The sequence below is a fragment of the Drosophila suzukii genome, chromosome 3 (assembly GCF_043229965.1).
Source record: "Drosophila suzukii chromosome 3, CBGP_Dsuzu_IsoJpt1.0, whole genome shotgun sequence".
In the NCBI taxonomy this organism is placed as follows: domain Eukaryota; kingdom Metazoa; phylum Arthropoda; class Insecta; order Diptera; family Drosophilidae; genus Drosophila; species Drosophila suzukii.
Genome location: NC_092082.1, coordinates 7,692,996 through 7,720,347, shown reverse-complemented (window position 1 = coordinate 7,720,347; position 27,352 = coordinate 7,692,996). Strand labels below are relative to the sequence as shown.

General features: G+C 42.9%; 1 protein-coding gene across 32 annotated transcripts in view; it reads right to left on the bottom strand.

Moving 5' to 3' along the window:
* Window positions 1–27,352, bottom strand: part of bru3 (bruno 3) — a 273,316-nt gene that overhangs the window by 101,750 nt on the left and 144,214 nt on the right. For 26 of the 32 annotated variants that reach the window (XM_070996712.1, XM_070996713.1, XM_070996718.1 and 23 more), the window contains one exon: window positions 6,162–6,210. In XM_070996712.1, coding sequence (XP_070852813.1) covers window positions 6,162–6,210 — 49 coding nt within the window. Of the gene's footprint in view, window positions 1–6,161; window positions 6,211–19,511; window positions 19,554–27,352 lie in introns of all 32 variants that reach the window. The other 6 variants (XM_065864874.2, XM_065864882.2, XM_036814469.3 and 3 more) reach the window with 1 other exon arrangement.

Below are 27,352 nucleotides of genomic sequence, written 5' to 3'. Positions count from 1 at the left end.
AACCATAAACAGAAATAGCCCTGAGCTAGGTCAATCACTCTACATCACGCCAAAGTAAGGAGGAATAGGGATTCTGCAAAGGAAGCCGGTCCAGGATTTGAAAAAGAACATGGCAAATTAGATTGGCCAGAGTTAAGCAAGAAACTTGACTCTTTTAACTCAATTAAATATTGTATCTGTGCTGAAAATCAGTTCTTTTGGGGAATAACATATAAATGCAAGCCATAATAATAAATCAATTACTTTTTACTTCCCCTTTTAAGCCTTAAATCAGTTACCTACTCTCACATTGTGGCCACCACAACAAACTGTAACTGAAACGCTCGACCATAACTGAAATATCCTGCACCTGCCACGCCCCCAGGTATTATATCCCTCCCCCCTCCCCACTAAGCCAACCCAGCACTCGTAACTATTACCATAACATTTATGATTATTAACCTACAATGCGGGGCACTCTAAATGCAATTAAGATTACGATCTATATTGCATTTTCTGTGTTGCAAAAAGAAGCCTGGCAACTCTGCCACGACAAACAATTAAAAACAATGCGCCTCCATCTTCCGTTTGCGTCCCGCCGGCTCCACGGCAATAAAATGCTGTTCCAGATGTTTATCCAGACCGCTCGCCCATATTGCATAAGAAATAATTACTTTTTATATTACACATACGCCCCGCTGACCCCGCCAACCCACCGAACTCATCTAAGTCTATTGATTGCGGTCACAATTTCACCTTTTTGGCCCCATGCTCCCCCCTATATAATATCATCACACGAAAGTGTCGCGTTTGCGTGTCGCTTATCATTGGCTCTTGGCCAAAACAAAAATGAAGACACCCCAAAAAGCAGAAAGCCAGGGCAAAAAGCGTCAGACAATTGCCGCACCGATAAGATCGGCCGAAAAGAGAAATGTTTTTGTGTGTGGTGTCCAGCGTGGACACCACCTGACTGAAATGAAGGCCAAAAGGACCCTAATCGTGGCTAAGCCGCGTCAACTCTATTCAATAAGGCGGAATGGTTCATAAATTGGATGGGGAAAAGGAAATGGGGGACACAATTCGACCGAATTCCCTAAGAGACCTTTTAAATAGAGCTCTTTAAATGAAATAATTATCTCGAGCAAGCTTTAGTTTTTGATCTGTTGGGCACATAATGTTAAAAATACATTTATGTTATATCAAAATTTAGTTAAGCTTAAAAAACATCACTTTAAATATTTTATTATATCATGTTATATTAAATAAAATTAAAAAAAATATTTCCTACATTTGAAATTCACTAAAGCTGGATTTTTATTTTTGGATTTAAGCCTTTTTCAGTTGGTAAACCTTCTAAGTCTTGGAAAAATCAGGCATTGTAACCTTTTAGAGCACATTTCCCTGGGCTATTTCATCACTGCCTTTCAGTCTCCTGTCAGAGGTAAACATCAGCCGGCTTCTTCCCATCAAAAACGTCTACGTCAACAAACTTGACTTTTGGTATTTTATGCAAATGCTTCAAGTGTCACGGACTAAAATGGCAATTGAAACGCTAATGATGACATTTGGCAGGCCTAAGCGGCCCAAGGAAAACAAAATAACAAAATAGCAGAATAACAAACTAAAAACAAAACAGAGAGCGAAAGAGACGAAGAGCATGGTCTTCGTGAGCTTTTCCGTTTCCTGTTGGCGCTGCGCTGGGAAAACGAAAACATAACAAATCGTTTTCTTCTTTTTTCTGGCCCCGTTTCGTATTCCCTTCGACGCGAAAAAAAGGAATGGGGAAGTTTCCTTGTAGGCCTCTGGCATTTTTACGAGGCATTCAGCCAATTGACAGGCTTCAGTCGCTCGTAAAAACAAAATCAAGCAACGAAGAAAAATGATGCGCAGAATGGCCGAGGAAAACTGTCGAAGGGAAAATGAAAAGGAAACTATATGGCCATTGGTATCGCCTAAAAGTATACTTAAATATTTAACAGCGAGCGGGGGGTGCGAGACCGAAATAAAACTTTAAAAAACATTAAAACGCATTTAGCAGGCTGTTTTTTGGGTCCTCTATGTTTATACTTTCTATATATAGGGAAGCGAATCTGTTTGCCCCGCCCATAAATACTTATTATCGCTTATTCGAACTTGCGAATGCTGCCAGCAGCGATGCTTGTGATTTACTTTTATTTGAGCTGGCTTTTCCTTTTCTTTCCTTCGCTTTTCCATTTTTGTGCGTGAGTTGTCAGTGCGAAAGTGAGTGCGAAAAAAATCGATTTTTATTTCGTCTGCTCGGGGAAAAAAGGTCAAAAACAATAAAAGCCTAAATACACATACGAGCCTTTGAACTGGCTTTGATAAAAGCGACGCAGTCTCAGCCGCAGGACGAAAAAAAAAAACGAGAGGGGAAGGAAGTCCTGCGAGGAGGGTAAGCCTCCAATCAATGGCTGTGCGTCGCTTTTGGTACGTGTGAATTTAAGCTGATTAAAGAATTGAGCTCCTCCGCCGAAGAAAGGAAACGAAGAGGGGAGAGAGAAAAAGAGAGGAGAAAGGCGAGAAGAAAAACGCAGAAAGGCAGAAATTGATGTCTGCTTTTAGGCGTAGATGCTGCCTTGGCTTTATTTATGCCTTTTGTCTGGGCTCGGAGGCTTTGTTATTTGGGGCTTAGTGGCGAATATCCGTCCTTTTAATTTGCACCCCACAAAAAAAAAGAGGGGAAAACACATGTGGGACAGATAAAAAGAGACAGTGGCGGTCTCAGCTGAAGCCAATCATCATTGGCAGTCAATCTATATTACAAATTCAATTGAATTTGTCGCTCTTTATTTGCGCTAATCAAATTGCCAGGGCTGCCATAAAAATGTTGACACTAATAAGGCCGTCATTTCAGGTAGAGAAAGAAAGTGTCGTTGTCTTCTTTATGGTCAAAAGGATATATACACTTTTTGGGCTAAGAATTCCCGCGCAAAGTGGGAAAATACAATTCAAATGCCTAATCAGGCGTAAGAATTGGGGGACTGGGGAAAGTGAATGGCAGCAAACGAAATGAGAAAAGTTTGTTTTTTCGAGGTCGAAGGGGCGGCCAACGTGGCGTATTATTATTATTATTAGTTTGCGGCCCTAAAACTTTTCGCAGCCTGCTTATTAGCAAAGGGAAGGGGTTTCTGTTTCATAGCTCATTGCTTTTCAATTTGATCAGACGTTGTCTATAATGAGCTCTCCAGAAAGTTTGCCTTTACCAAGGGTTTTCATGCATACATATGCGGTCTACATATAAGGTTCCTCTTTAATTTTTCTGGCTGGGTTTTTTTGAGCTTTTTTTCTGTTAATTTTCGACTGTCATTTATCATCAGAGGTGAGGGATGCGTGGAAATTTTTATGGAGTTGATTTTTAATCTTTCGCAATCGCTATCCCCGCAAAAACCCCCCAGCAGCACCGCAGGAGGAAATGAATATTTATAAGTATGATGGATGAGGCGAGACGGGAAGTGCCCCAGGTGGAAGAGGAGTGGAGCAGCAGCTGATTTACTGACGTGTGACAAGGAGTCAAGGATAAAGGTAAGGAAATTAATGCGTAGTTAGAAGCATAAATCTGTGCGTCGTCCTTGCAGAGGCAGCAGCAGGAAATGGCGGGGATTTCACAATTTATGTTTGCCTTTGCCCGGCTAAAGGCAGATATTCTTTGCGCTCACGGGTCGTATGAGTGATATTAATTTGACTTTAAGTCGCTCTCTATGGCAAACGTAACACGTCAACGTAAACGTAAGCGTACGTATGCAATTTACGTGACATCATTACGTGTTAGACAAGTACAAATTACGCGTAAAGGGGAGGGAAAGAGAGGGAAAAAGCAGACGACAATATGAGTTTGATAATGATGAAGCATGGTGTGCTAGTGTGTGTATCTGTATCTATGTGTGGGTGGAATATCAAGATAAATAACTAAGCAAGGACATGTGTGTGTGCCAATGAAACAAAAGTCATCAGACTTAGATATGGCACAGTAGATTGCAAATGCGACAAACGTTCTCGGGACGAAGGACTAAGGACGAAGGATTCAGGACTCAGGACACCAGATGAAAGACAAAGGCAACAAATTTTACTACAGTTCTGGTTGGTTTGGGATTTGGGCTTCGGTTTTTTGGGGTTGGGTTGCTGTTGGTCAAAGCCCAGACATGTCAACAATGCCTGCCTCAGTAAGTTAAAATTGATGAAGTTAGCAGGCACGAGAAACCCTTTTAAATCACTTTTCCTCCAGCACTTGTCAACACTAATAAATGTATTCATATACATACCTCTCAACCCCATTCATCTGACAGTTTTTCAGCCCCAACATTTCATGCTTGATTTGAGTTTAAATAAATTAGATTTCTTTGTGCGGCGGCTGAAAAATGCAAATGTCAGCGGGTGAAAACTTGCAGCAGCCGGCCTGCTCGAGACCGGCAATTAAACTTGTCCTTGTCTAATTGCATTTTGGCCTAAGCCAAAGGGCCAAAGCCAAAGATCCTTGCCCCCCCTCCCACACACACACACACACACACACAAATAGGACAAGTCAAAAGTCGCAGGACTCGGTGCCGAGTTGCCAAGTGCTCTGCTGATAGCGGCCCAAAAAGTTTAGCGCTTTAATTTCTTAGAAATTTGTTCCAACAGAGAGGCAGCAAACAAAGTAACAAACAAAAATGTCGACTTGATTGCGTCGCTGATGGTTTGGTGGGCTCTAGGACTCCAAGTCCGAGATGGGAGCTTCAGTCCTTTGGACCAGGTCCACAATTGTGCGGACAGATTGCCGGCAAGTTGAGCTGAGCTGAGTCGAGAGTTGCTTCAAGTTCCCAATCCTCAGCGGATTAGAAAAGTTTAAATTGTTGCTGGCGATAGAAAGGAGAAAGCGAGGAGGAAAAAGGCGGCAGGGAGCGAAGGCAGCAGCCAAATCGAAGCAGCCAAAGAAGAAGAAACGGATGAATAAAGGGAGCAACGTAACGATTAGTGCTTTCATGTCCTTTGCCAAAGTTTAAAGGTCATCCGGAGGAGGGTCCTGCGCTCGCTGCTGATTTGACACATCAACTTTGTCAAGGTTTTTTGCACCACCAGCGACAGCGACTGTTATGAGCAATGGCTTCTAAAACCCTACCCCCGAAGTCGAAGTCCTGGCAGGACCTCCTAGATATGTGTGTGTGCACTAGCAATTTGTGCAATGGACATTTTCGGGCGCTGCCATTCTGTGATAAGCGCTGCCAGCTGCAAAATGTCTTAAAAGATTGCGGAGTGCACTGACTTTCGGTCCAATTCAGCCCCACAGGCATCCTGCGATGATTGCGAAATGTGTAGCATACTTTTGTGCGATTGTACCTTTTTCAGTTTGGGGAGAGCGAATTCTGTGGGTTCTGTGGGTGGTTGATTTCGAGGGCTTCTCGCCCACACAGCGGGTGGAAAATATTGAAATTACTTTGAAGCTGCTGCATAATGAGCCTGTCAATAAGTTTATCAAAGCAACAACTACTCGGGCCGTGGCCTGACCCAAAAAACAAAGTTGAAGTGCTGTGTAAATTATGCAAATCTTTATCATTCTTTTTCTGCCCTTGGAGGGGTTTGGGGAGCGAGTCGAGGGGACTTGGCTCGATGGGCTGTCACAAACAAGCGTGAAGCTCGACAACTGTGTGAGGGGGCCCAGTAAAAACAATATGGCGCCCTGGCCAGCGAGGCCTGCCCCCTCTTCTTTTTCCATTTCCACCACCCCCGAACCCAAACCCGGCTGACTGCCATTGACAGTTCAACGTTGTTTTGCTATACGCTTTTCCCATTTTCTCTACCTTTTCCAAAGTATTTTTTCGAGGTTCGCTTTGGTTTTTTTTCTTGCTCTCCTTTCTTTTTTTTTGTGAAATGTCAAATTTTTGCAGACAGTTTTGACAGTTTATCGAAGTGCGCCCGTAATTTTTGCTGACGTGTGTTGTAGGTGTTGAAAATAGCATGGGCATGTTTTAGGTGTGAGTGGGAAAAACTTTGGCTGGCTCTGCACTTTTCGGCTGAGTGCTTTGGCACAAAAACTTTCCCCCAAAGGAAGACGAAGAAGACGGGTCAAGTTTTTCGTAATTATTTGTTTTGGGTCACCTATGGAGACTCACAAATTGATTTTCTGGCGGGGAGTCGAGAATTCTACGGTGGGGGGACAAACATGAATATGGCAGGTGATTACTTACCGCTGCGACTTTCATTTTCAGCTGGCTTCAGCTGTAAAGCACGGTTCATCTGCAAAGACAAAAAAGAGAGAGAAAATTAATACATGTTTACACAGGAAAAAAACACATAGGGATCAATTGATATTCGCATGGTAATTTATGAAGTAATCGGTTTACCACTGAATAATGTAATCTTGATATTGAGAAAGGACATGTCTTTGATATCCTCTCTTTTAAACTTCTCTCAAATTGAAGAAGAGAGAAAAAACGTGATAGCGCCTAAATTACTCTGGGCAACTCTCTAGAAAAGGAAAAGAGAGCAAAAAGCAAGATGGCGGGGATAGAAAGAATCGGTACCTAATTTGATCTAAATGAGCATCATATCGTATCCATATTTTTCTCTCTGTAGAAAGAGATTTTGCGTTAGCCGTGTTAGCTGGCAAGTCCATTAAATCATGGTGGTTGGCACTGGCCCCCTCAAATTCAATCAACTTTCGTTGGCGGTCGAGAGGAGGACCTCTTCATAAACACCTCTCCCAAAACACATTTGGCCAGCGAAGCATTTTCAAGCATTTAAATGCCACTCAATATGCAAGCCCATCTCCTGTCGCCCCGTCCTCGTCCTTTTGATCCCGATCCTGCACATTTGCGCTCATTGCCTTTTACCCACGACTGGGCAGCCACATCCTGTGCCGCTTCATGCATCATTAAAGCTTAAATCTCACCCAAGCGACCCATGTCGATTCTGGCCAGCCAACACTTAACGTCCACCTCTCTCTCTCTGCTCATCTGGGATCGGAGTTGGGAAAGGGAATGGGAATCAGAATGGTATTGGGCCTCAAAGTAGGGTGGATATGGTTCTGGGACGGCTACGTGTTGTGGTCACCTTTTGGTTTATGGCAAATGAGTAATATGCCCGTGCCAGAGCACGAAAAATCCCATTAAAAGACGTTCAAATGAAATGCATTAAAATAAAACTTAATTGAGGGCTTTATACGGAATGTTCGGATGGGTTGGTATGTTGGTCGGATGGTTGGTTGGTTGGCCACCCCCCAAAAACCGCAGAAACCCGAGCAAATCAATAATCAGCCAGAAGGAGAGACCCTTTCTACATATATCTCTCTCCCAGGTGTAATTTATTTGCACCACACACACACACACAGCGAGGCAGTGCCAAAAGGGGCGGCTACTGGCACGCCCCTTTGTTTCCTGGCCTTAGATTGGCTCATCACCAGAGGTCCTGGGCTCGAGTCCCTGTCATTAGCCACGTGGAACCGCATGGAAGTCTGTCGTCTCATCGCCTGCCGCTTGTCGCATGAATATTTTATAATCAGCCATTAGTTTGCGGCAATTGAAAATGATTGAAGCTTTTAACTGCAAAATTCAATTGCTTTATATAACCGTGAGTGGGTGTGGGCGAGGACGAAGGGCCTCAGTGTATTATGAAATATTTAATGGTGTAGTTCGCTAGCGGATTCGTTTCGTGTGCCTTTTTTTCGGAACAATCCATTAGTCAGAGGCGAGTAATTAAAATTGCGATTTATGCACGCGCATGGAGCCGAGTTTTTGGGGGCTCTCTTGTTTGTAATTCAATTATGTTAATGATTGGACAACATTTACCGTATTTACATTAATGCATAATGAATGAGAGGAGGCCCTGTGCTTCGATGTCGTTTTTTTTTTTTTGTTAATGGCAACTGCAACTGGGGGTCCGCTAAACACGGCCAAACGGCAATTAAGTGCATTTCTCTGTCTGACCAGGGGAATGTCGGAGCTACCATCACTCCTCTTGGCCAGACAACACACAAATGCGCTTTTGCCTTTGCTCAAAGCTCAGCTGGATAAATTAAGTGGTCGATGAACTGAAGCCTTGTTGATTTTATACGCCATGTTGTTGACAGCGGGGAATGGTAAAGGGGATACGTGGTGACGCCGCAGAATTTAAACCAATGTTTAACCGAAAAATGTTCATTTAGTCGCACGTCCTGCAAGAGGGATGCTCGTCCTTGTGCTGCTGCTGATGAATGATTGATGTGGCGCGGTTTAATAAATTGGAAAATGTTTTCAGCTCAACTTGAGCTCGGCATCTCAAAGGCAAAGGGAGCTAAGCTAAATGCAGGTTGTGCCCTCTGACGAGCACTATCCATTCTCTGGGCTTTCGACTACCGACTTTGAATTTTTTTTTATATTTTTTGTGAAGGCTTTATCAATGCTGTGGAAGCCCGCAGCTGGCTGCCACATCAATTGGCTGGCGAAATCAGTGCAGCCTGCATGCACATACATATACCTACATATTGATTGGGCCTGGTCTGCTTTACCCTAGGCTAATGAACTTCTGGCCATTTATGAAGAGTCAGAAAAAAAATGCTGCAAATTTCGTGGAAATTTCTGAAAATTTAACTTGTTCTCTCTGGCTGCTCGGACTGCCTTCTAAGGCATCTCTGACTCTGCACAAAAGTCTGGCTAATTATTAGAGCCAGAAAGGGCTTCCACACTCTGCTCCTTTTTTTGGCCGCGTAATTAGCGCACATAATTTGAAATTTAAATGTTGCCAAAAGCCGAAGCCTTTGAGAGTCAAAATGTTAATTAAATCTGGTTCTCTCTTTCTCCCTTCTTTTTTTGGAGGGGGGGAAGGCGGGAATCAAAAGATGCCTGCCTCGACACAATTAGCCTTCACAATTGCTTATGACAAAGTGTCGTTGTGGGTGGCTTTTGGGTGGCAAAGATGTTGCAGTCGACAGTGGAGAGTCGACAGGCGCCAGTGGCAACGTTAAACCGCAAATTTTAGCGCCCCAGCAAGTCGAGCATGACGAGTTCGAGGGTTCGTGGAGGGGTCGAGAGGTCGAGGGGCCGAGGGTCGAGACTAGCCGCAGTGTCGCCGCCTACGCATATGCAATGCCAATGCCTGAAAGTGCCAACTTGGCCAAGTGCTCTGTGGGCCCTCCCCACTTTGGGTGGCTGCCCTGGGTGCATGGACCCATAAACTGCGTTAGTTTATGATGCCCCAGCGCTAAGTGAGCAAAGCGAAATACGCAGAGAGACAGCGCCAGAGATCCAGAGATCCAGTCAAGCCGTAAGTGCCTTCCTAAAATCCCCACACAACTCTACACAGAAAAAAAACAGGTACGGATCAAATTTATTACTAAAAATGTTAAACTGATATTGAGAAATGTAGCTACATGGATTTCCTCTCTTTAAAAATACTCTCAAATCAAAAATTTGTTACTAATGAATAGTGTAAATTTGATATTGAGAAATGGTATTTCCTAGATTTCCTGTTCTTGAAAATTCTTTAAAATGAGAAAAGGAATATTATGAACTCCCCAAAATAGAAAAAAGGACCCCTATCTTCAAAGAATTAATACTGAATTCAATCAAAATGTTCATCATATCCGATCAATGTTTTTCCATGTGCATACTATACCATCCTATACCATCCCATACTACTAGCCTTTGCAATTAGAATGCGGCGGATTGAACCACCCAGAGCACAAAAAGCCGGAGAAAGAGCTTTCAGAACGCTTTGGTCAGTGGTGTGTTGTTGTTTTTATGCATTTCACTGGTCGAACTACATAAAACGGAACAACGAAAATGCAATTAAAACTACGTTTTATGGCTTTGTTATGGCGGACGGTCCTTTCGCCTTTCTCCATTCGCCTTTCTCCACTGAGCGCACATGAAGAGCGATTTTTATGATGCTTTCTCCACTCGATGATGATGATAGTTTGGAAAATGGTTTCGAATTGAGTGGCCCCGGCAACTTTTGTTGATAGAAAAGTAATATTTTATGGGGTTAGCTTGAGGGTAAACTGTCTGTGGTGCTGGTGGTTTCATAGGTTTGCTTATTGAAAACGCCGCTCGGTTCGCTTCTTTTCTAACAAAAATCATCAAAGTTTTATGCAAAAGTTTTTTCGAGCTGCTGCTTGTGGACACAGATACTTTCTCTCTCTCTCTCTATCTCTATTTCTTCCTCTATCTCCCTTTGGAGAAATTTGTCACTGGCAAAGCACCTAAAAGTAGACAATGTTGCCTCAAGCATCTGTCATGTGTGCGGAGTGGGCGGAAAAGAGAGGTTGTTCCAGAATCCAAAATGCAGAACCCACAATCCACCAGCTGGAGGTAAAAGCAAAACAAACTAACGAGCTAGCTAGGAAAACAAAAGCTTGTAGAGCAGCTACTCTCCGCTCTAACAACCTGCCATAACTGCAGCTTAATCAAAAGTTTTTCACTGCCTGCTCAGCCACAGAGATTCAGCTCCAGCTGGAGGGCAAGCAGCCATAACCATCCAACCATCTGAACAACCGCAACTGTATCATCCTTCGTGATCCTGCTCCCAGGCTCCCAAACTCCCATTCCCCATCTCCCATTCCTTTGATACTAATCAGTGGCTGCTTCTTCCACTTTTTATGCTGTCTGGCCTGGTCGGGGCCACGTTCAATGGAAAATATCTATATTCTTTATGTATCCCAATGTATGAAATATGGGTAGTCTATATAATGGCTGTTGCAGGGCTTTCCCTTGGTGGGAGTTTGCAATTAGCAAGTGGCAATTAAAGTTGTGGCATTTATTGGTTCATATATTATCCAGTGGGCCAGACACAAAAAGCTGTTAATAAGTGGCGAAAGAATAAGAAACAAAGAGCAGAAATCGTTTAATAAATCTTTAAGTTGTATCTTTAAAAAAACCCACACCACACCTGTTTCCCAACTCACAGCGTATTTCATTCAAGGCACGACACTTGACTGTCGTATGACACTTGAGTTCCTGCTCCTGTCCATCAGCCTGTGGTCGCCCCACCCTTTTTTGGCTGACACAAAATATGCAAATAAATTACTAATAACCTCAGAATGTAACCCTTGCACGGAAGCAGTTGGTATTTTAGGGGGGCGAGTTGTATTCCTGATTCATAATTCAAATTTTACGCCGCAATAAACAAAAATGCCTAAAATTATGCAACACAACGCCCATGAACATTGCTGAGCAAGTCATAAATTATGTAAATTTAATTTTACGCCCCCCACCGCGGCATCTATATGTAAGTATATACTACGTGTACATATGTATGTACGGCCACGCCCACAGTCAAGTCAACCACAAAATTGTAAAATGCGCGTTCGTCCCGCAAAGAAGAAAGTATAGGCAAAGGAACGTTATTATTATGTAAATAATTAATGGCGTGTAATTATCTAAATTTCGGACAATTAGAAAAAATTAACACACACCGACAAAGCGAACCAAAAACGAGAAAAACACGCGGCAGTGCCAGAAATTTATGACATTTTTATTACGCCAAATATGATAAAAAAAATAGGGAATGGAAATGAAAGCGAAAGGGAAACTCCATATAGAGCATGTCCTTTCACTGGCTTTTCCGGGTTTCCGTTACACATTTAACGCCATTTTAACGCATGCTAATGACCATCTAGGCCCGGTCCTGCCCCACAAAAAATACTTTGTTTACTTTCGAAAAATACGAAAACGAGAGAGGAAACGAAATATGAAACAAGGTGTAGCCCTTTGAAAGGTTCGCCATTAATTAGCCAAACTTCGAGCCCAATGTCAGGTCAGACAAACATTAGTTTTGGTAATTTATTAGCAGGCCGGAATGCCCAGCGAAAGCTAATCAATACTTTCAGTGGGCAGACGAGCCTCTTCCAAAAATTACTAATTAGCCTGAAAACGGTCGAGTCAGTTGCTTTTGAGTGCGGTGCCATTAGGAGGGGTTAATATTATCGATTTGGATTGCGTAATGTGTTAAAGGGTCTTTAAAAGATAAAAATCCATTTGAAATATTATGTTTAGGTGTCTAAAAGTATGCAGGGAATAAATGAAACGCTTCTTTTTGAATGAGTTCATTGGATCACTTGGGTTCTAAAAATATTGTTGCATACTTTTAGACATTTAACATTTTAATCAAAGCGGATTTCAAGCCCCAAATATTTTTAAGCAACCCATCTTCAAATTTTTAAATTTAAAATAGGAGTATTTATTCAATCATCACCTCATAAAAATTGTAAGTTACTTGGTGCGTGCTTTAATTAAAAGCCACATGGGAAGTGAATTCCTGAACTACACTTGCTGGTTTGTCGAAATTTAAATGCCTGTATTTTTGGGGCGATGACCCAATTGATGGCTTTGGTTTTCAGATGGGGCAGCATTGAACGCATACCTTTAAGGGCAATCGAGAAGAACGAACAAACGCTCAGCCCATCCCTCAAGTCCCGTCCACATCCCATCCAAAACCCATCAGCTTGTGAAACGGCAACATGGAGAATTTTTGCTGCATACCAGCAGGCGCGCTAGAAATGCTTACAAATTATATAAGGCATCGAGGAGAAGGATGAGCAGAAGGGGTCCTTCAAGTGGGTGGGTTGGGATTGGTGAAAGCGAAGGGGAAGGGGGCGAAGCTGGGCCCAAACAACGCACTCAACTGTGAAAATGTCTGTTAAGGGCAACAAACACGCACTCATGTGTATTTGCCAGTGTGTGTCAGTGTCTGAGCGTGGGCTACCTAGCCTGTCAACAGAATGACAGTATATATACTATATATACCTAAATTTATACATGTGTGGACCCATACGCCCACCCCAACATGTACATATTTTCCATGTGCCCCGCCTTGGCCAACTGTCAATTGAGTTGGCATGTTGGCAGCCTCTTGACTTTCAGTCTAATGTGAATTCCTCATAAGCATGATAAGCATAAATATCCATTTGGACAGCTTCGCAGGCTCACAAAAAATTTGATTGAAATATTGCCAAGTCAGGAATCGGAATCGGAATCAGGTTTTCCCCCCCCATCTATCCTAATGCCCGGCACGTATTTTAATTGATTCGTGCCGCACAAGGAGCCGCAGGAGTGGCATCAGCGGCAGCTCATTACATGTCATGATGAAGGCGCCGATGCTCGGGTTGCAGCAAATTGAAAAACCCATGCCAAAAAAAATAAATCAATGGCAATGCAAACAGCACACAAGCCCAGGCACAAACACAAACGCAAATACAAAGGCAAACAGAGCAAAAGGATACTCGATATTTGCTCTACGGGTTTGATGTCTGATGATGATGCTACATTTATTATTAACTTGAAATGATTTCGGGCAGTCGAAGCCCGCCCTGCGGTCCGCACTCTCCTCGTCGAGGTGACGACGCAGCGATTGAATGCACGACTGCATCACAGGACTCGCAGGACTGCATGTATCCGTATCGCCAGGACTCGTATCTGTGTATCTGTGTATCTCCGCATCCGCGTATCCCTGTATCCGTGTATCCGCCTCTGTGTGTACACGTGTGAGTTCAATTGGAAAATCGTGTGCGGCATACGGCAGCGTGTTTTTGTAAATAGCAATCGCGTACGTTTCTCAGCAGGCCGCCTGTGTACACTTGAAAATGTATCTGTGGAACACATAGTGTACGTGTAACTGCAACTCTTACCGCCGCAGCGGCAGTTGATGAAATCAGGCGAATTCATATTTCATATTAAATTTTAAAAGCCCTGCCCCGAGGCGCGATGAAGGGATATGGTCGGGGATTCGAGAGAAACTGCGGCTAAGAAAGGATCATAGCCCAGGAGGTAATGCAACTCAAATGGGAAATGGAAATTGCACAGAAATAATCACACTTTAATTTTGAATTTTACCTTTTAATTTTTAAATATAATGAACTGTATTTTAAATTGTTAAATATGAAAACTATTTTAGAAAAAGTATAGAATTTACTTAATTAGAATTGATTATTTGGGAATTGTAGGTATTCAAAGTATGTTTGAACATTATTTATAATAAATTGTAATAGTATATTGAATATTTAAAAATTCAGCTAGGGCTGTACAAAAATAAATTACAATTATTTTAATTTTTTCTAAAGCTTTAATTGTAATGAACAGGATTTAAGCGAAATATATAATTTTTATAGTGTGGTTGAATACCATTTCGATTGGATCTTTAATGGATTTATACAAAATATTCCAACAAAATTTTTATTAAATTGGAACTGGAAATAAAACATGATATGTTTGAGTAAACGGAAGTACCCAGTTTGATTTTTTTTAAATTTAAAAATTCCCATCATATCCAGCAAAAGGGATCTGTTGAAATAATTCACCCTTTCGAGCAGTCCCAACCCATTTATGTCCAGATCCTTCAGCCCCAGCATTCCCTGTCCATGGGTCTTTAAATTTAATTTTCCGAGAGAAAACTCTGTGTGCTTAGCATACAACACAAAAAATAAACCGCTTAACATGGCTTTGAGCAGTGCAAATAGCACAAACGCATTGAGCGCATGCAAATGACAACACGACACGCCCACGCACACATGCTCAGTTCTCCAGTGTGTGTGCGTGTGAGTGTGTATTTGTGTGCGCATAAGTGAAGTATATCTTTGTAATCCGAAATGCTCAAGGCGTGCAAATATTCAATTTTAAATATGCAGTCCCCTCTGGAAACCCCCTCCCCTGACCAAACATTAAAATAAAAACGAAGCATTGACAGCAGTTCTCCTCTTCTTCTATATATTTTCTATCTCAAACTCTGCAGCTCGTCATCTCTTTCTGGCCTTAGCAACTAAATGTCATAAACACAATGTCATGACAACTTTTGAAATTTGAATTTCAAAGCAAAAATTTCTCTCATTTATTCATTTGCTCAGTCATTCATTGCCATTTATTTTATTTGCCATGCCTTGCTGCCCGGTCTTCATATATGTGCGAAATTGGTTCCTGTCCATGTCTCAATTTTCCTCCTCCTCCTCAAACTTTAGGATCCCCAAAAATTCCTTGCGAGCACAAGTTCTTAACACGTCTTTGATCTCGGAGGCTGTCAATATGGCAGAAAGAGGCTGCTGAACTAGGCGTAGCGACCCGAAAATCGTATTAATTTAGATTTCATTTAGTCCTGTCCCTAGGGTCAGTAATAGTTCCTTTTCCGAGAGACAAAAACCCAACTCAGTGGGGAAAATTAAGGACGTTACAGTGCGTACAACTTGATTTTATGATCAAAGTGGCTTAGATATGATGGGCTTTAAAACTTTAAGATTTAAGGTTTTCCCTCTTTTGACCTTAGGCCTTCATTATCGGGGTTGGTTTCCGCATCTGTAATTGCTGGGGTTAGTTTTTCCTCTACGAGGGTTGACTGCATTTGAACTTTACTTATTTTTTCCGCTCGGCCTTGTTATTATTTTAATAAGCAATTCGATGTTGCTACTCAAAATGCTGCCACGTGTCCTGTGACATGGTGTCTTAGTTTTGGGTTTTGTTGGTGTGTCGACGGCAAACAAAACTGGAGTTTTTTGTGTATTTATAATTAAGGGGCGGACTCATAAGTGCAGACGGTGAGAAAGTGCAATGTGCGAGGCAAAGAAGTCAGGGGGAAATGGTAAATCAGATTATCTCCTCGAGATATCAGAGAACAAATGGAACTTGAGAACCGCCTGCTGTTGCCCTATAAGAAACATTATATTTGGTTCATTATAATCTCGTACACATTTGTTTATCACTTTGCCTCATTTTCACCTTCTCGTCCTTGTCCTTTGCCCTTTGTCCTTTGCCCTTCGTCCTTTACTCTTAAAACTCGAGTTCTCTGGCACTGATTCCCTCTGATACCCACTTGAGCCTCGCAGAGATCCGAAAGTTTATTAAATATAAATTTATAACACGCACATGTGGCCCCTTCTTGTCAAACGGAAAACAAACAGAAGTCAAGTTTGCAGGGCCCCCCCTTGAAATGAGTGGAAGAGCCACCCCTGGTTTCTCCGGGTGGCTGGCTCTTCTCGCCTTTTGCCATAACTTAAATAAATATGCAAACATTTCGTCACATTCCGCCCACGCCCACTTTTAATTTAAGCCCACTTAACACCTCATAAAACCGGCTACGTTCTGCCTGAATAAATGAATGACTGAATGAGTGAATGACTGGATGAACGAATGGGGCCCCCGAGTGAGTGACTGACAGTTGCAGAGTTCCTCCTCTGTTTAATATAAAATATACACATTTTATACATTTTAATTTTTACATTTAACAACTTCCAAGCAATTAGCTCGAAAGGGTTGGTCCTCTAAGCCCAGCCACCCCATTTTACCGCTCTGTTCAGAGTCCTGGCTCTTGGTTGATTGCTACTCTTGGCAAATTAAACTTGAAAGTTGTAAAATTTCCCTTGTCATTGGCAAGGACACGTGCGTGTCAAACGGGCTGCAAGCCCGGTGTTTGGAAATCCGGCATTTGGCAACCCAACCCCCAGTTGTTCTCGTAGCTAAATTAAAATGTAAAAATATCTTTGTCATTTCGGAGGGAAAGAGGTTTTGTTTTTTGGAAGTTGCAAAATTCATTAGGCTGCAATTCGAATCCTTTGCTTTATTTTCCAACCATTGATTTGTGTGCTTTGGGCGACCGAAATTACCACAATTCAGTGAAACAGATGTGGGCTGTGAGCTCTGAGCTGATCTGGGCTTCATTCGCAGCCCATAACAATTGCTGTTTATGCTGATTTTTATGCCCCCTCAAGACACACACTTGCCGCCCAGGTCTGGCTATGAATAAGTAAGTAAGCGGCGAGGTTTTCCTTCTGGCCTCCACATTCAAATGTTGTCCTGCCGCTCTCCACCAGCTTATTTGCCATGTAATCTTAAGCGACAGGCATTTGTTTACTTATTTATGCACTTTCTCCTCACACTCGAACTCGCACTCGAACTCCCTTTGCCCATAAAGGTTAGCAACTTAAAAATCACAATGGGGGCTTTGACTCTGCCATTAGATGGGATATGGTCTGGGAATCCCTCTTTGGGGTATCTCTTGCTTTATTTTTATGCGCTTCGTGTGAGATTTTTATTGTGTACACACAGAGGACTCAGGACTCAGGATTCAGGACTTGGGACTCCGAGACAGACGCTATCTTTGCCACGTTTGCTTTTATTATTTAATGGAGCACAAAATGCATTTCACTCTCCTGCTTATTTGCTTTCCTGCCGCTTTTCTGATCCTTCGACTGCTTAGGCGTGCGGTTTTCTTTCGTCCTTTGAGAGGGGGAACTGAGATGGCCCAGGCAGGCATGCGAAATTAATAATTTATATAGGAAAATGTGCGTTAAGAGCGGCAAAATGAGAGGCGAGTGGCGCAGAGTGTAGCCTGTTTGTTTGCCAAATGGCTAAGGACAGAGGCGTTGGGCTGTTTGCCAAGGTCATAAGTAGGACTTGCCGAGATTCCCCCAACCCATCTGCACCACCATCTCCACCATCTCGTTCATCGTAATTTGCTTAATAAAACGCGGTGTGGCATATTGCATAAAATATAAGGCATTCCCTTTGTTTTTCTTCCGCCTTTGCGCAATTTGTAAATTGCAAACCAGATTTCTCTCGTTTCGCGAACATCTTTGCTGGCTGTCGCTTTTCATTTGAGACTCCACTTGAAACGTTGCACTTGAGGGTGGTGCGGCAGTCAGGATGTCTGTCTCTCGAAAAGGAGTCAAGTGGATGTTATGTGCATAAATTTCCCCAGAACCCAGACTCCAGGGAGACTTTTTTTGCCTGGCAAAAGGCCCTGCGGCTGCGAGTATTTTTATGGAGCAGCCAAATGTCAAATTTATGCATATGAATGTTTATGGCAGATCCGAGAGGGATTACGATACGATAAGTCATACGAAAGGCATACCCTTTGCTACCCTAGGAGAGGCAGAGAAAAAACATCCGGCAAAAGTCAATTGAAGTTGTAATGAGAACTGAAATGGCTAGCAATTAAAGGTGATGGTGGGTAAATTTTTATGCCAGGATCTGCTGTCCTAACGCCCGATTTCCCCGCCATTTTTCCATGGTTTTACGCATGCCGGAGGCTCAAACACTTTGCATAACATTAAGCAGCCTCACTTCAGTTTTTATTTCGATTCAGATTCCCTTCCGTTCTCGCTTCTTTTACTTTCTGGGTTCAGTTTTTTTTTTTGTATTTTTGTGGGTCTCTGTGGTCGACCGCAGCTCCATAAAATATGCACCCAGACTCAAACACTCACACACAACAAAGTGAAGTATGCAAAATGGAGGGAAAACTGGGTAGAGTCTGTGGGTGGTGTGGCAAAGCGCCTAAAAGCATATTTCAATTAAGCTATCACCTTGAATTATTCTCACGAGCAATGGCACTCACACACACACACACATATAGAAACGCCAGCGAGAGTTCCGCCTAAAAGCAGACTACAATATTTTTTTATTTTTAATTTTAATGTTTTCATTCAACGCCAGCGGAGAAGAAGAAGCAGAACGTTAAAACCGCTCGTCAAAAATTTGCATTTAAATGAGGCGCAGAGGCGACTGACTGACGGGCCTGTTTTCCCATTTCCCATTTCGCTCCTCTCCTTGAAAGTGGAAATTTTTATGATTGCGGTGACTGCCAAATTGTCAGTGGATAAAGGCGAGTGTGTTAGTGTGTCTGTATACGCGTGGGTGTGCCTGCTGTGCCAGTGTGTGCGTTCATAAAATGTAAATATTCTCTCTCTTGAGGGGTCAGTGAACACACAAAAGTCACTTTGCCTTACGAGCAGAACTAAATGTTAGCCCTCGCGAATTCTTCAGATCCAACTGATAAGGCAAGCCAATAATGGCCATATTCCATTTCAATCAAACAGGGAGAAAACTCCTTTTTGGCAGGCTTAAACTCGTCCGAAAATCACAATTAAAAGGCAATTTCGAATAAACAGGATACACAGCGCTCCTCTGTGTGGGTTATGCAGAAATTGCTCAGCTCACACACGCATACTCAGACGGTTCATCCTTCATCCAGGGATTTTCCCCCCCGCTCTCCTTTGGCCAAAAATTTTTGGCATAAATGCCATAAACAGTTTATTTAGCAACGGAAAATTAACTGCAGAATGCTGCCAAGCCCCCGGAAAAAAAAGAATGTGTAAGAGCCACTGGCAGACAGACGGGGACTGATGATGATGCTACCCAAGTCAACCGTATATGGCCTCCGCTCGACGCTTTATGACGTTTTACTTCATGTGCAGCTTCATAATTAAGTGACTCCCGTGGGGAATGGGATGTTACGGGATGGTATGGGTTCAAACCCCACCCAAAACTAGCTCAAGATTCCGGGGAAGGGGCAAGGCGTCCACGGTAGACACTCGGGGGAGCTTTTAGTTTTGAGCCACGTGAGTAGCATCATCGCTTGGGCTTCGCCATAAAAACAAGCCCCAAACGAGGTCAACTGAGGGCACTAAAATGCATTTGCTTTATATTCCTGTACACAAACATATATATATTGGTCCTGGTGGAGGAAATGGCATGGCAATGGAGCAAAAAGGATATATATATAGAGAGATAGCTGGGATAGACTGGGAGGTGTATACAGTTAAAGACGCACATAAAAAGTGTTAGCAGCTCGTTTTGTGTACTTACTAATTTGATGGCTGGTGGTATTAATGGATGATGGCAACTTACCTGCAAAGACAGACAAGGGAGAACACGGAAATGTTTAATATTAAGTGATATGGCAGTGAGTGGGTAGGAAAATTGGCTAAAGTATAATTAAGTCATTATGAGTGCTGGGGGGTGGAAAACGAAAACTGTAATTAGATATGATGGGCGATAAGACTAAAGTATATTTCCTCCAGGAATAAACTACCGAAAGAAAACCCCCTTTAAAGTCTGGGTCACGATTTCCAAGCTCAAGCTCGAGTTTCCACCAAAAATTGATTATTGCAAACACTTTAACACGCCCAGGCACAGGGCAAAGTTAGCCCAGGGCGAAAACCAGAGAAAAAAAATGTCATAAAAATTCTATTTTCGTATAAAATTTCGAAAGTAATCTAATAAATATTGATTTTCATTCGTCATCGCCAACGACGATGTCGATGTCGATGGCGATGGCGATGGCGACGCTTGGCGACAACAACATCATCATCAGCACCACAGGGTCACTGGGATGGATTGGTGTGGTTCGGTTTTGGAATGGGGATGGGGATGGTATAGGGAATGGGGGCTGGGTGGTATGTAACCCTACACGGGGACACGACATCACGGAGCGCCACACAGGCGTAGTCAATAGTCGTTATTTGATATAGTCGCCAGACCAACAACAAGCTGGCCATGATGAAACGTGCCTGGGACCGCCACGGCCGCCACTGCTGACCAGGACATCGGCCAGGACATCAGGAGCCGGAGGAGCTGACCGCACGTAGAGCGAGTCCTTTGGCTGCAAGGGATGAAATCATGCGCGCAACTCGTTTTCGGTCAAGCAAGCCGGCACACAAAAAAAAATGGGGAGTGGTGGATGGACGACGGTTGGTTCGTAGGTTTGGGGCAAACAGTTCATTCAATCATTCAAATGTCCTTTGAACTATAAAAATACATGACACTAATAAAGAAAACGAACAAATGACACGACACCGGGCGCTCTCTCTCGAGGTGGAGCAGCCCAAAATTGCTATTTAGAGCAATTTATAAGCATACTTTGAGGCGCCCTTAGCGCCCCCGGCACACGATATTTGACATTTACGAGTGAGTCCAGTTCCTTCCTAACATCCTTGCCTCCACGGGAACCATAAATTTCCTTCCAGCTATTTATTGCATTTTTATGTAAAATGATCCTAACGGTAAACCTATACACGTTTCTCCCTTTTTTATTTTATACTTTTGAAAAGTTGTTTATGGGGCCACGAGAAATCGAATTGCTGGTCGTGTTTCACGAAACCTGGGCGGCACGAGAACAATTTAAGCAATTAAAGGTGAGCCAGAAGAGGTGTGGGGCTTCCAGGATTCTCGTGGCTGATTTTTACAAGAATTTCCTATTCATTCGCCGACCAGCATTGCATACTTTTTCGGGGGCTTTGGCATGATTTATCTAGCATCCGCCACGTCTGCAGCGCATTTTTATGGCCATATGCTCAACTCTGCCCTCGATGGCCGTAACAACAATCGGGAAAACGCAAAAGCAGAATCAAAAGCCACAACAACTGGGCACTGGCACACAAATCAAAACAACGCACACAGCGCCTAAAAAGCTGCTGAGGTTAGGGGTCCGAGGTCCTGGGGGCCGTAAACTACATGGAAGGCTTTCTTCGCCGCGTCTGGGCCCAGGCCCATGTAATCTCTGTTGACCATAAAGATTTATAGACTATTGTGTGTCGTTCACGCGGCCGCCGCAGCAGCGGCAGCAATGAAAGGAAACTTTTTGCAACTTAGCGCCAAACTTTATGCAATAATTTATATATATTGGGCGAGCGCCGGTCTTCGGCTATATAAAAATGGTAAAAGCAAAACAAAACGGGGGAAAACAATATACAAAAAAGGGAAATAAATATAGGACCAGAAAACGCAATGCCGACGACCTACACAAAAGGCATTACCTAAAATAGTCGCTGAAGCAAACAAAGGACGAAGGAACCCCCACAGCCAAAAGGACGAGGGTTGAGGAACTGCACAAGAAGTTGATGGAAAGACATCATCCACCTGGTAAGTCGAACTGATCATACTCTGGAGAATTCACAAATAGTATAAACTTTTAGCATCAAGTTCTTTATATCATCAACGATAACAGATGATGGATATAAATAAACGTCGAACTGGGGCAAGTTGAAAGGTTTTAAAACTTTATTGTCTAGCATCTTGCAAAACTTTACGGCCATTACCCCGGAAAACAGAGATATTTGTGAACTTGGTATGGGACTTTGGGTTGTTAAGAAAAATCAGACTTTCTTTAAATTTCAGATGATTTTTTGGTTTCTTTAAGTCAGTACTTTTTAGTATTTTGAATAGTAAGATGCTTATGTTGGTATTTGCTAGGATACTAAATATTGTCCCCATTTTTTCATGACTAATGATACTCTTTTTTAAAACCATAATTCAAAATATCATAAGATGGTCCCAGGTTCGTGACCCACTGCTTATATTATGTTATATGTTCCTTAATAAATGTGTAATATTAAATTTTTAGTATTTCTTTTAGGATAATTTACCATTTATTTTAAAGAACCCAGGTTCGAATCCCCTCGTAGTGGTAATAGTGGCAAACCACAATTACTACCCCATTATTTCGATGTTCTAACGAAATGATAAATTCAATTTTGATAATCGAAGCCATCGTTGAGCCAAAAACTTGCAAATTATCCCAGATAAATCTCGACTACCCCGCGACCCTAAACAAGCGTAACCAGGTTCGCTGCATATCGTTCCAAGTTGGCTGTGGCGCGATAAAAAATTAAAAACTTCCTCCTTCGATACACCGCTTAGGTGTGTGGATCGCGGGGCAAGGACTAAAAGGAGGAGGAGGTCCTGGAAAAACGGGAGAGCGCGCCAAGTGTAAAAAAGGAAAACTTTTCAATGAGTTTTTCCTGTCGGCGTCGGCGGCGTCGTCCTCGGTTATGAGCCCCCCCCCCCCCCCCCTGCCGCAGCCACTGTCCCAAAAGCCCCCTTTGAATACAACAACACCCCCTGCGCACCCCCCTGGCGGTTTATTGTTGTTTGCGTTTTAAATAGACTCAAGTGTTGTTGGTAGCTGCCGGTTGCAGGCATTGTCTGAAGTGCGTTTGCTACTAGGGATCCATTGTTGTTGCCGCTGGCGGCTGACTGCTGGGATGCTGCTGTCCTGGGGACTCGAAATCAATCGATAGTTAATGGAAAATCGTTATTAATGAAAAGTTTACGTCTATCTCCCTCGCTCTCTCTCTGTGAAAAGCCGGCAATTGAGCGTTCACTGAGCCATGGCAAAATGGTTGATAAAGTGCAGAAAGCAATAAAAAGGAGAATGGGAGCAGCCAGAGAGAGCGCTACATTTAAGTAGCAAAGTTTTCCTCTTCTTTTTTTTTTTACTCGTAATTTCATTTGAGTGTGAAAAGTTGCACGCACATGGCGAAAAGTTCAGGAGGGGTGGGGGGGGCTCTAAAAGGAAACCCCTCCGTTTTTTGTTGCTGCATATTTTCCAGAGCATAAATATTTTATGCATGCAACAAAGGCAGTCAAAACACAATGGCCAAAAAAGTTCGGTGAAGGCGACTTGCTCTGTCTGTTTGTGAGGCATTTGCACCTCTAACAAAGCAGGGTTTTTCCTACTTTCTTTTTTTAATATTATTTCTGATTGAGGAACCCGCAAAAGTTTTCCTTTCTTTTTTTATACCTATGTATATTTCGCATCCTTCACTCTCGATAGTTTAATGGCAGTTTAAGTAGTTTGACAGCGGTGAAAAGAAGGTAGAGAAAGGGACCGGGGGAAATTGATTTGCGCCAGGAACTCATTACGACCGCATCGCGATGAACTCGGATCACGCAGGACATAAATAAGAAGGGATATACTAACCCTGTTCCGCTCGGAATGGTTTTGTAATCACATCAGGCTGGCCAAGGAGTTGCAACATTTTTCGGGGGTGGCTGATTTATTGCAACAACAAAGTTTTATCATGCATATTTTATGCGTGTAAATGTTGCCGTCATAAAATGCCTCCTCGAAGAGGTCCTTTCGCACGCATGTGTGTAGGTGGGAGTACGAAATGGATGGTTGGTATGGTATGGGTTCATTCAGGATGTAACATCGCCCTTTATGCGTACGAGTTGTAATGGCGGCCAATAAAGCAGCCATTCAATGGCAGCAAATTGGCATTTTATTAGCGCAACCATTGCTGCCACACACACAGTATACACCACTAATTTGGCTCGTACTTCTCGCGTATGTCATAATAAAAATGAGTGTTGAAAACTTTTAACAAACGACCAAATACCAGCCGCAATCCCCTCACCCTTACCATCCCCCTGCCATCGATCGATGTCCTGCCTGTGGGTGCAAAAGGATGTCGTCCTGCGCTTTGAGGTCGTCGTCGTCGTCGCCGCCGCCGCTGCCTCGGATTTCGCAATTCGCATTTAAGGCTGGGAGGGCATAACTCAAAGTTTACTCAAGTTACTTGCGCCAGCGACAAGACAGAAAACTTTGTACTTTACATCATTAAAAAGTTTCGCTTTCTCCGCTATTTTTTTTTTGCTCTCTTTCTCAGTCCCTGTCTCTGTCTCCGGTTTTGCAGTTCTTCCCGGGGCTTTCTCGGCAACTTTCCGGCCAAAGACTGACTTCGACTTTGATTGTGATTCAGGCTCTGACTGGGGAGCTTAGCAATTGACAGTTGGCCATCAATCGGTGGCAAAGGCAGAGCCCAGGAATTTAAAAGGGACCAAAAAGGACTCAAGATCTCTGTGGCTGATAACTGATTAAAGGGAATCCCCTGGTACTGCCAGACTAACAAAAAAAAAAAAGGAAACAGAACTGCATTCACTTAGGCGTGAGCTGGAATTCCCGTAATAAACGAGCGCGTAATAGAAAAAATCCCTGCCTCCTGGGGAGGCGAACAACAAATAAATAGTTGCAATGCTCCAGTTTGCTCTACGCTCTGGTTGGCTGCCTGCCACTGGCCACATTCTGGGCTCTAAGGGTTGTGGCAAGGGGGCATTTCGGGGGCTCCGGGAAAGTCCCCAGTCTCATAGTTGGCAGCAGCACTAGTGGTTGCCTTTTTGTGCCCATGCGCATGGAAAATAGTTGCACAAACTTGCACAGAGCACAAAAAAAGGATATAAACGAAGGCATGAAATGTAAGGGGAGCAAAAAAAAAAGGACTACCAGCAAAGGAGGAGGAGTTCCCCGGCTTAGAGTGTCCTGCTTTTGTGTATCTGTGTTGGTGCCCCATTGTCACTTGGCAAGTCTCCACCTCCAGCGAATGGCACAAGATTTGCATAAAATTCTCGGTCTCGGACAGCACATGTGACTGCCGGTGGATGTGTGGCATTAAAGTGTTGCGCCCTGGCAATTATTAAGTTTTCTCTCTTTTTCTTGCCAACAATTGCAGTTGTTAGCCCACTAGGTTCCGCTCCGTGTGAATTATGTGCAAGGGCATGCACCGCCGAACACAAGGCGGCATATTAGTGACAATTTAGCGGGAAGGTCCTGGGGCCAGGACGAGGAAAATAGGCGGCTGTGCGTGTGCGTCTAGCGTTAAATTAAGCCCGCCAGCAGGACAATAGAAGGTGCGAGAGAGGACCCAAGATTAGTGGCAAAAAAGCCGGAAAATTGAATGTGGATTAGGTGTGAGCCAGTGGATGAGGTTTGGAGTCCAAGGGAATAGACTTACCAAATGATCTCAATGCTCTATGCCAAGATCACATAAAATTTGGTTATTCTTTTCCGAGGATTTGAATGTCAGAACAAGAAGTTCTTAGCAAAAAGAGCTGGGTTTTGAGATATAGTTTTGAGATAAAGTATGCTGTGAAAAATAAAAATCTCGGTATATGAACCTTCAACATATCATTTGCATACTTTAAGATGCTTTTCAAATGCATGCAAACATTTTTTTAAATAGTTCTTATCTTTAAAATTATTTAATCTTAAAATGATTAAGTGTGTAAACAAAAACAGCTCTAATTTTTTAAGTTTTTGATTAAGCTGCTTAAAAGATTGCAATGCAAAATTTGTCTGTGACTTTGAGACTCTGTAGTCACTATATTGTTGCCTACTTTTAGACACTTTTAGAAACGATTTTTAAAGCTTTAAGTATATGACTTACAATTTTCAAAATAATATTCAAAATAAAATCATGGGACACACTAAGCCCTATTATTTTTCGGTTCCCAGCTAGACAAACTTATTCTTCTACAGCCCTGTCCAGGACAAACGGAATCAAAAGGAATGCAACATTAGTTGAGATTGGAGAGTCAGCTCGCCTCGGATGGGATATCTCAGACTATTTCGTTGCCACTGTCGGTGGATAAATGATGCATATGCATTTCTATCTCCATCTCCTTATGCATCTGCATCTGTGCAGCTCGCCGTCGCGAACGGCATTTGTATCTGGGAGGTACATGTGTCATGTATTTTTTATATCCCCTGCCAAACATAGTCTTTATGCTTTGACAAAATGTATACCATTTGCATATCCTCAGCTGTTGCAAGGCCCCCAGAATTCCGCCTTTCCCATCCTTTCGTACATTTTCCCTTGAAAAATGCAGCAAAAGCCAACGAACTGTAACTGGACGTCGTTTTCATCAATATCAATGGGTGAAAATCTCCTCCACACTCCCCACCATTCTCATTCTTTTCCTCCGCTTTTTTTTTGTTGTGTTTCACCAACAGAGTTGCAACATATGCTATGCTGCAAAAGTGGGCGGTTGGGGGTGTTTTTCCAAAGGGGAGGGCGGGGCAGGTCTGGTGTGGACAGCAGCGCTTTTGCAATACAACGCATCATTTTTATTGTTTGTCGGCTGCAAGAAAACAGCAACAACAACGACGTCTATTGAAAATAGAAAGCAAAATGCTGAAAGGCATTCCGCGGGGTCGGGGAATCCGTTCGTGCTTTTGTATTTCTGAACCCAAAAATAGAAAAATGCAACTAACTCGAACGCAGAAAATCGAGAAAATAAACTTGAAATGCGCATTGAAGTGGCGGAGGCGTCTAATGCAGCTGAAGGGGCAATGAATGGGGCGGAGGTTACGGACTGACTATACACATTTCTGAGTTATTTCCCCGGCTTCTTTTTTCCCCCAAAAATATTGTCGGTTGTTTGCAGTGTAAGATATGCACTTTGGTAGCACAATTTCCCTGTGAAAGATTTGCAAGAGCTGTTCTTCGTATTACAAAGAAGATACACTTTTGATTAGGTTTGAGTTTCAGGACAGACTGAGAAGTTTGGAATTATCGATCCGGGGAGTATCTTTAAGTTCGGAAACCCCCTCTTTTTGCCTCACTAACGACACCATCAACAAGCCAAACAACCAATAACAACAGCAACCGCATTTAACTATCGCACACTTCACTACCTAATAAGTCTCAATTAAATGTACATAAAGCATAACACCTTGTAACATTTGCATGTTTCAACCAACAAACTTGCCCCTGCAACCCCTCATTTGCCATCCCATCCTCGAATCGTGTTTACTTGAACAACTTTTCAAAAAGTTTCAGCACGCAAACCTTTAACAACTAACGCTGAATACTAAAGCAGTGGCAGCAACAACAGAAATTACTACAAACGTAAAACACCTGCACACTCACCGGCCAAAAAAAAGGGAAAACTGTCATTCTGTCATTCTGTCAGTGTGTCATTCAATCATTCCCTCATTAGTTCAGTCTCTGACATTGTCAATGTCATGAGGCGTGGTTCGATAGTAGTTTAAGTATAGGGTATTTACATTTTTCAAAGGAAATAAAAGGACTTTAAAGGACCATTTATAGAAAAAAGGTTTGGGTTGGGTTTATAAGAAAGTCACTCCA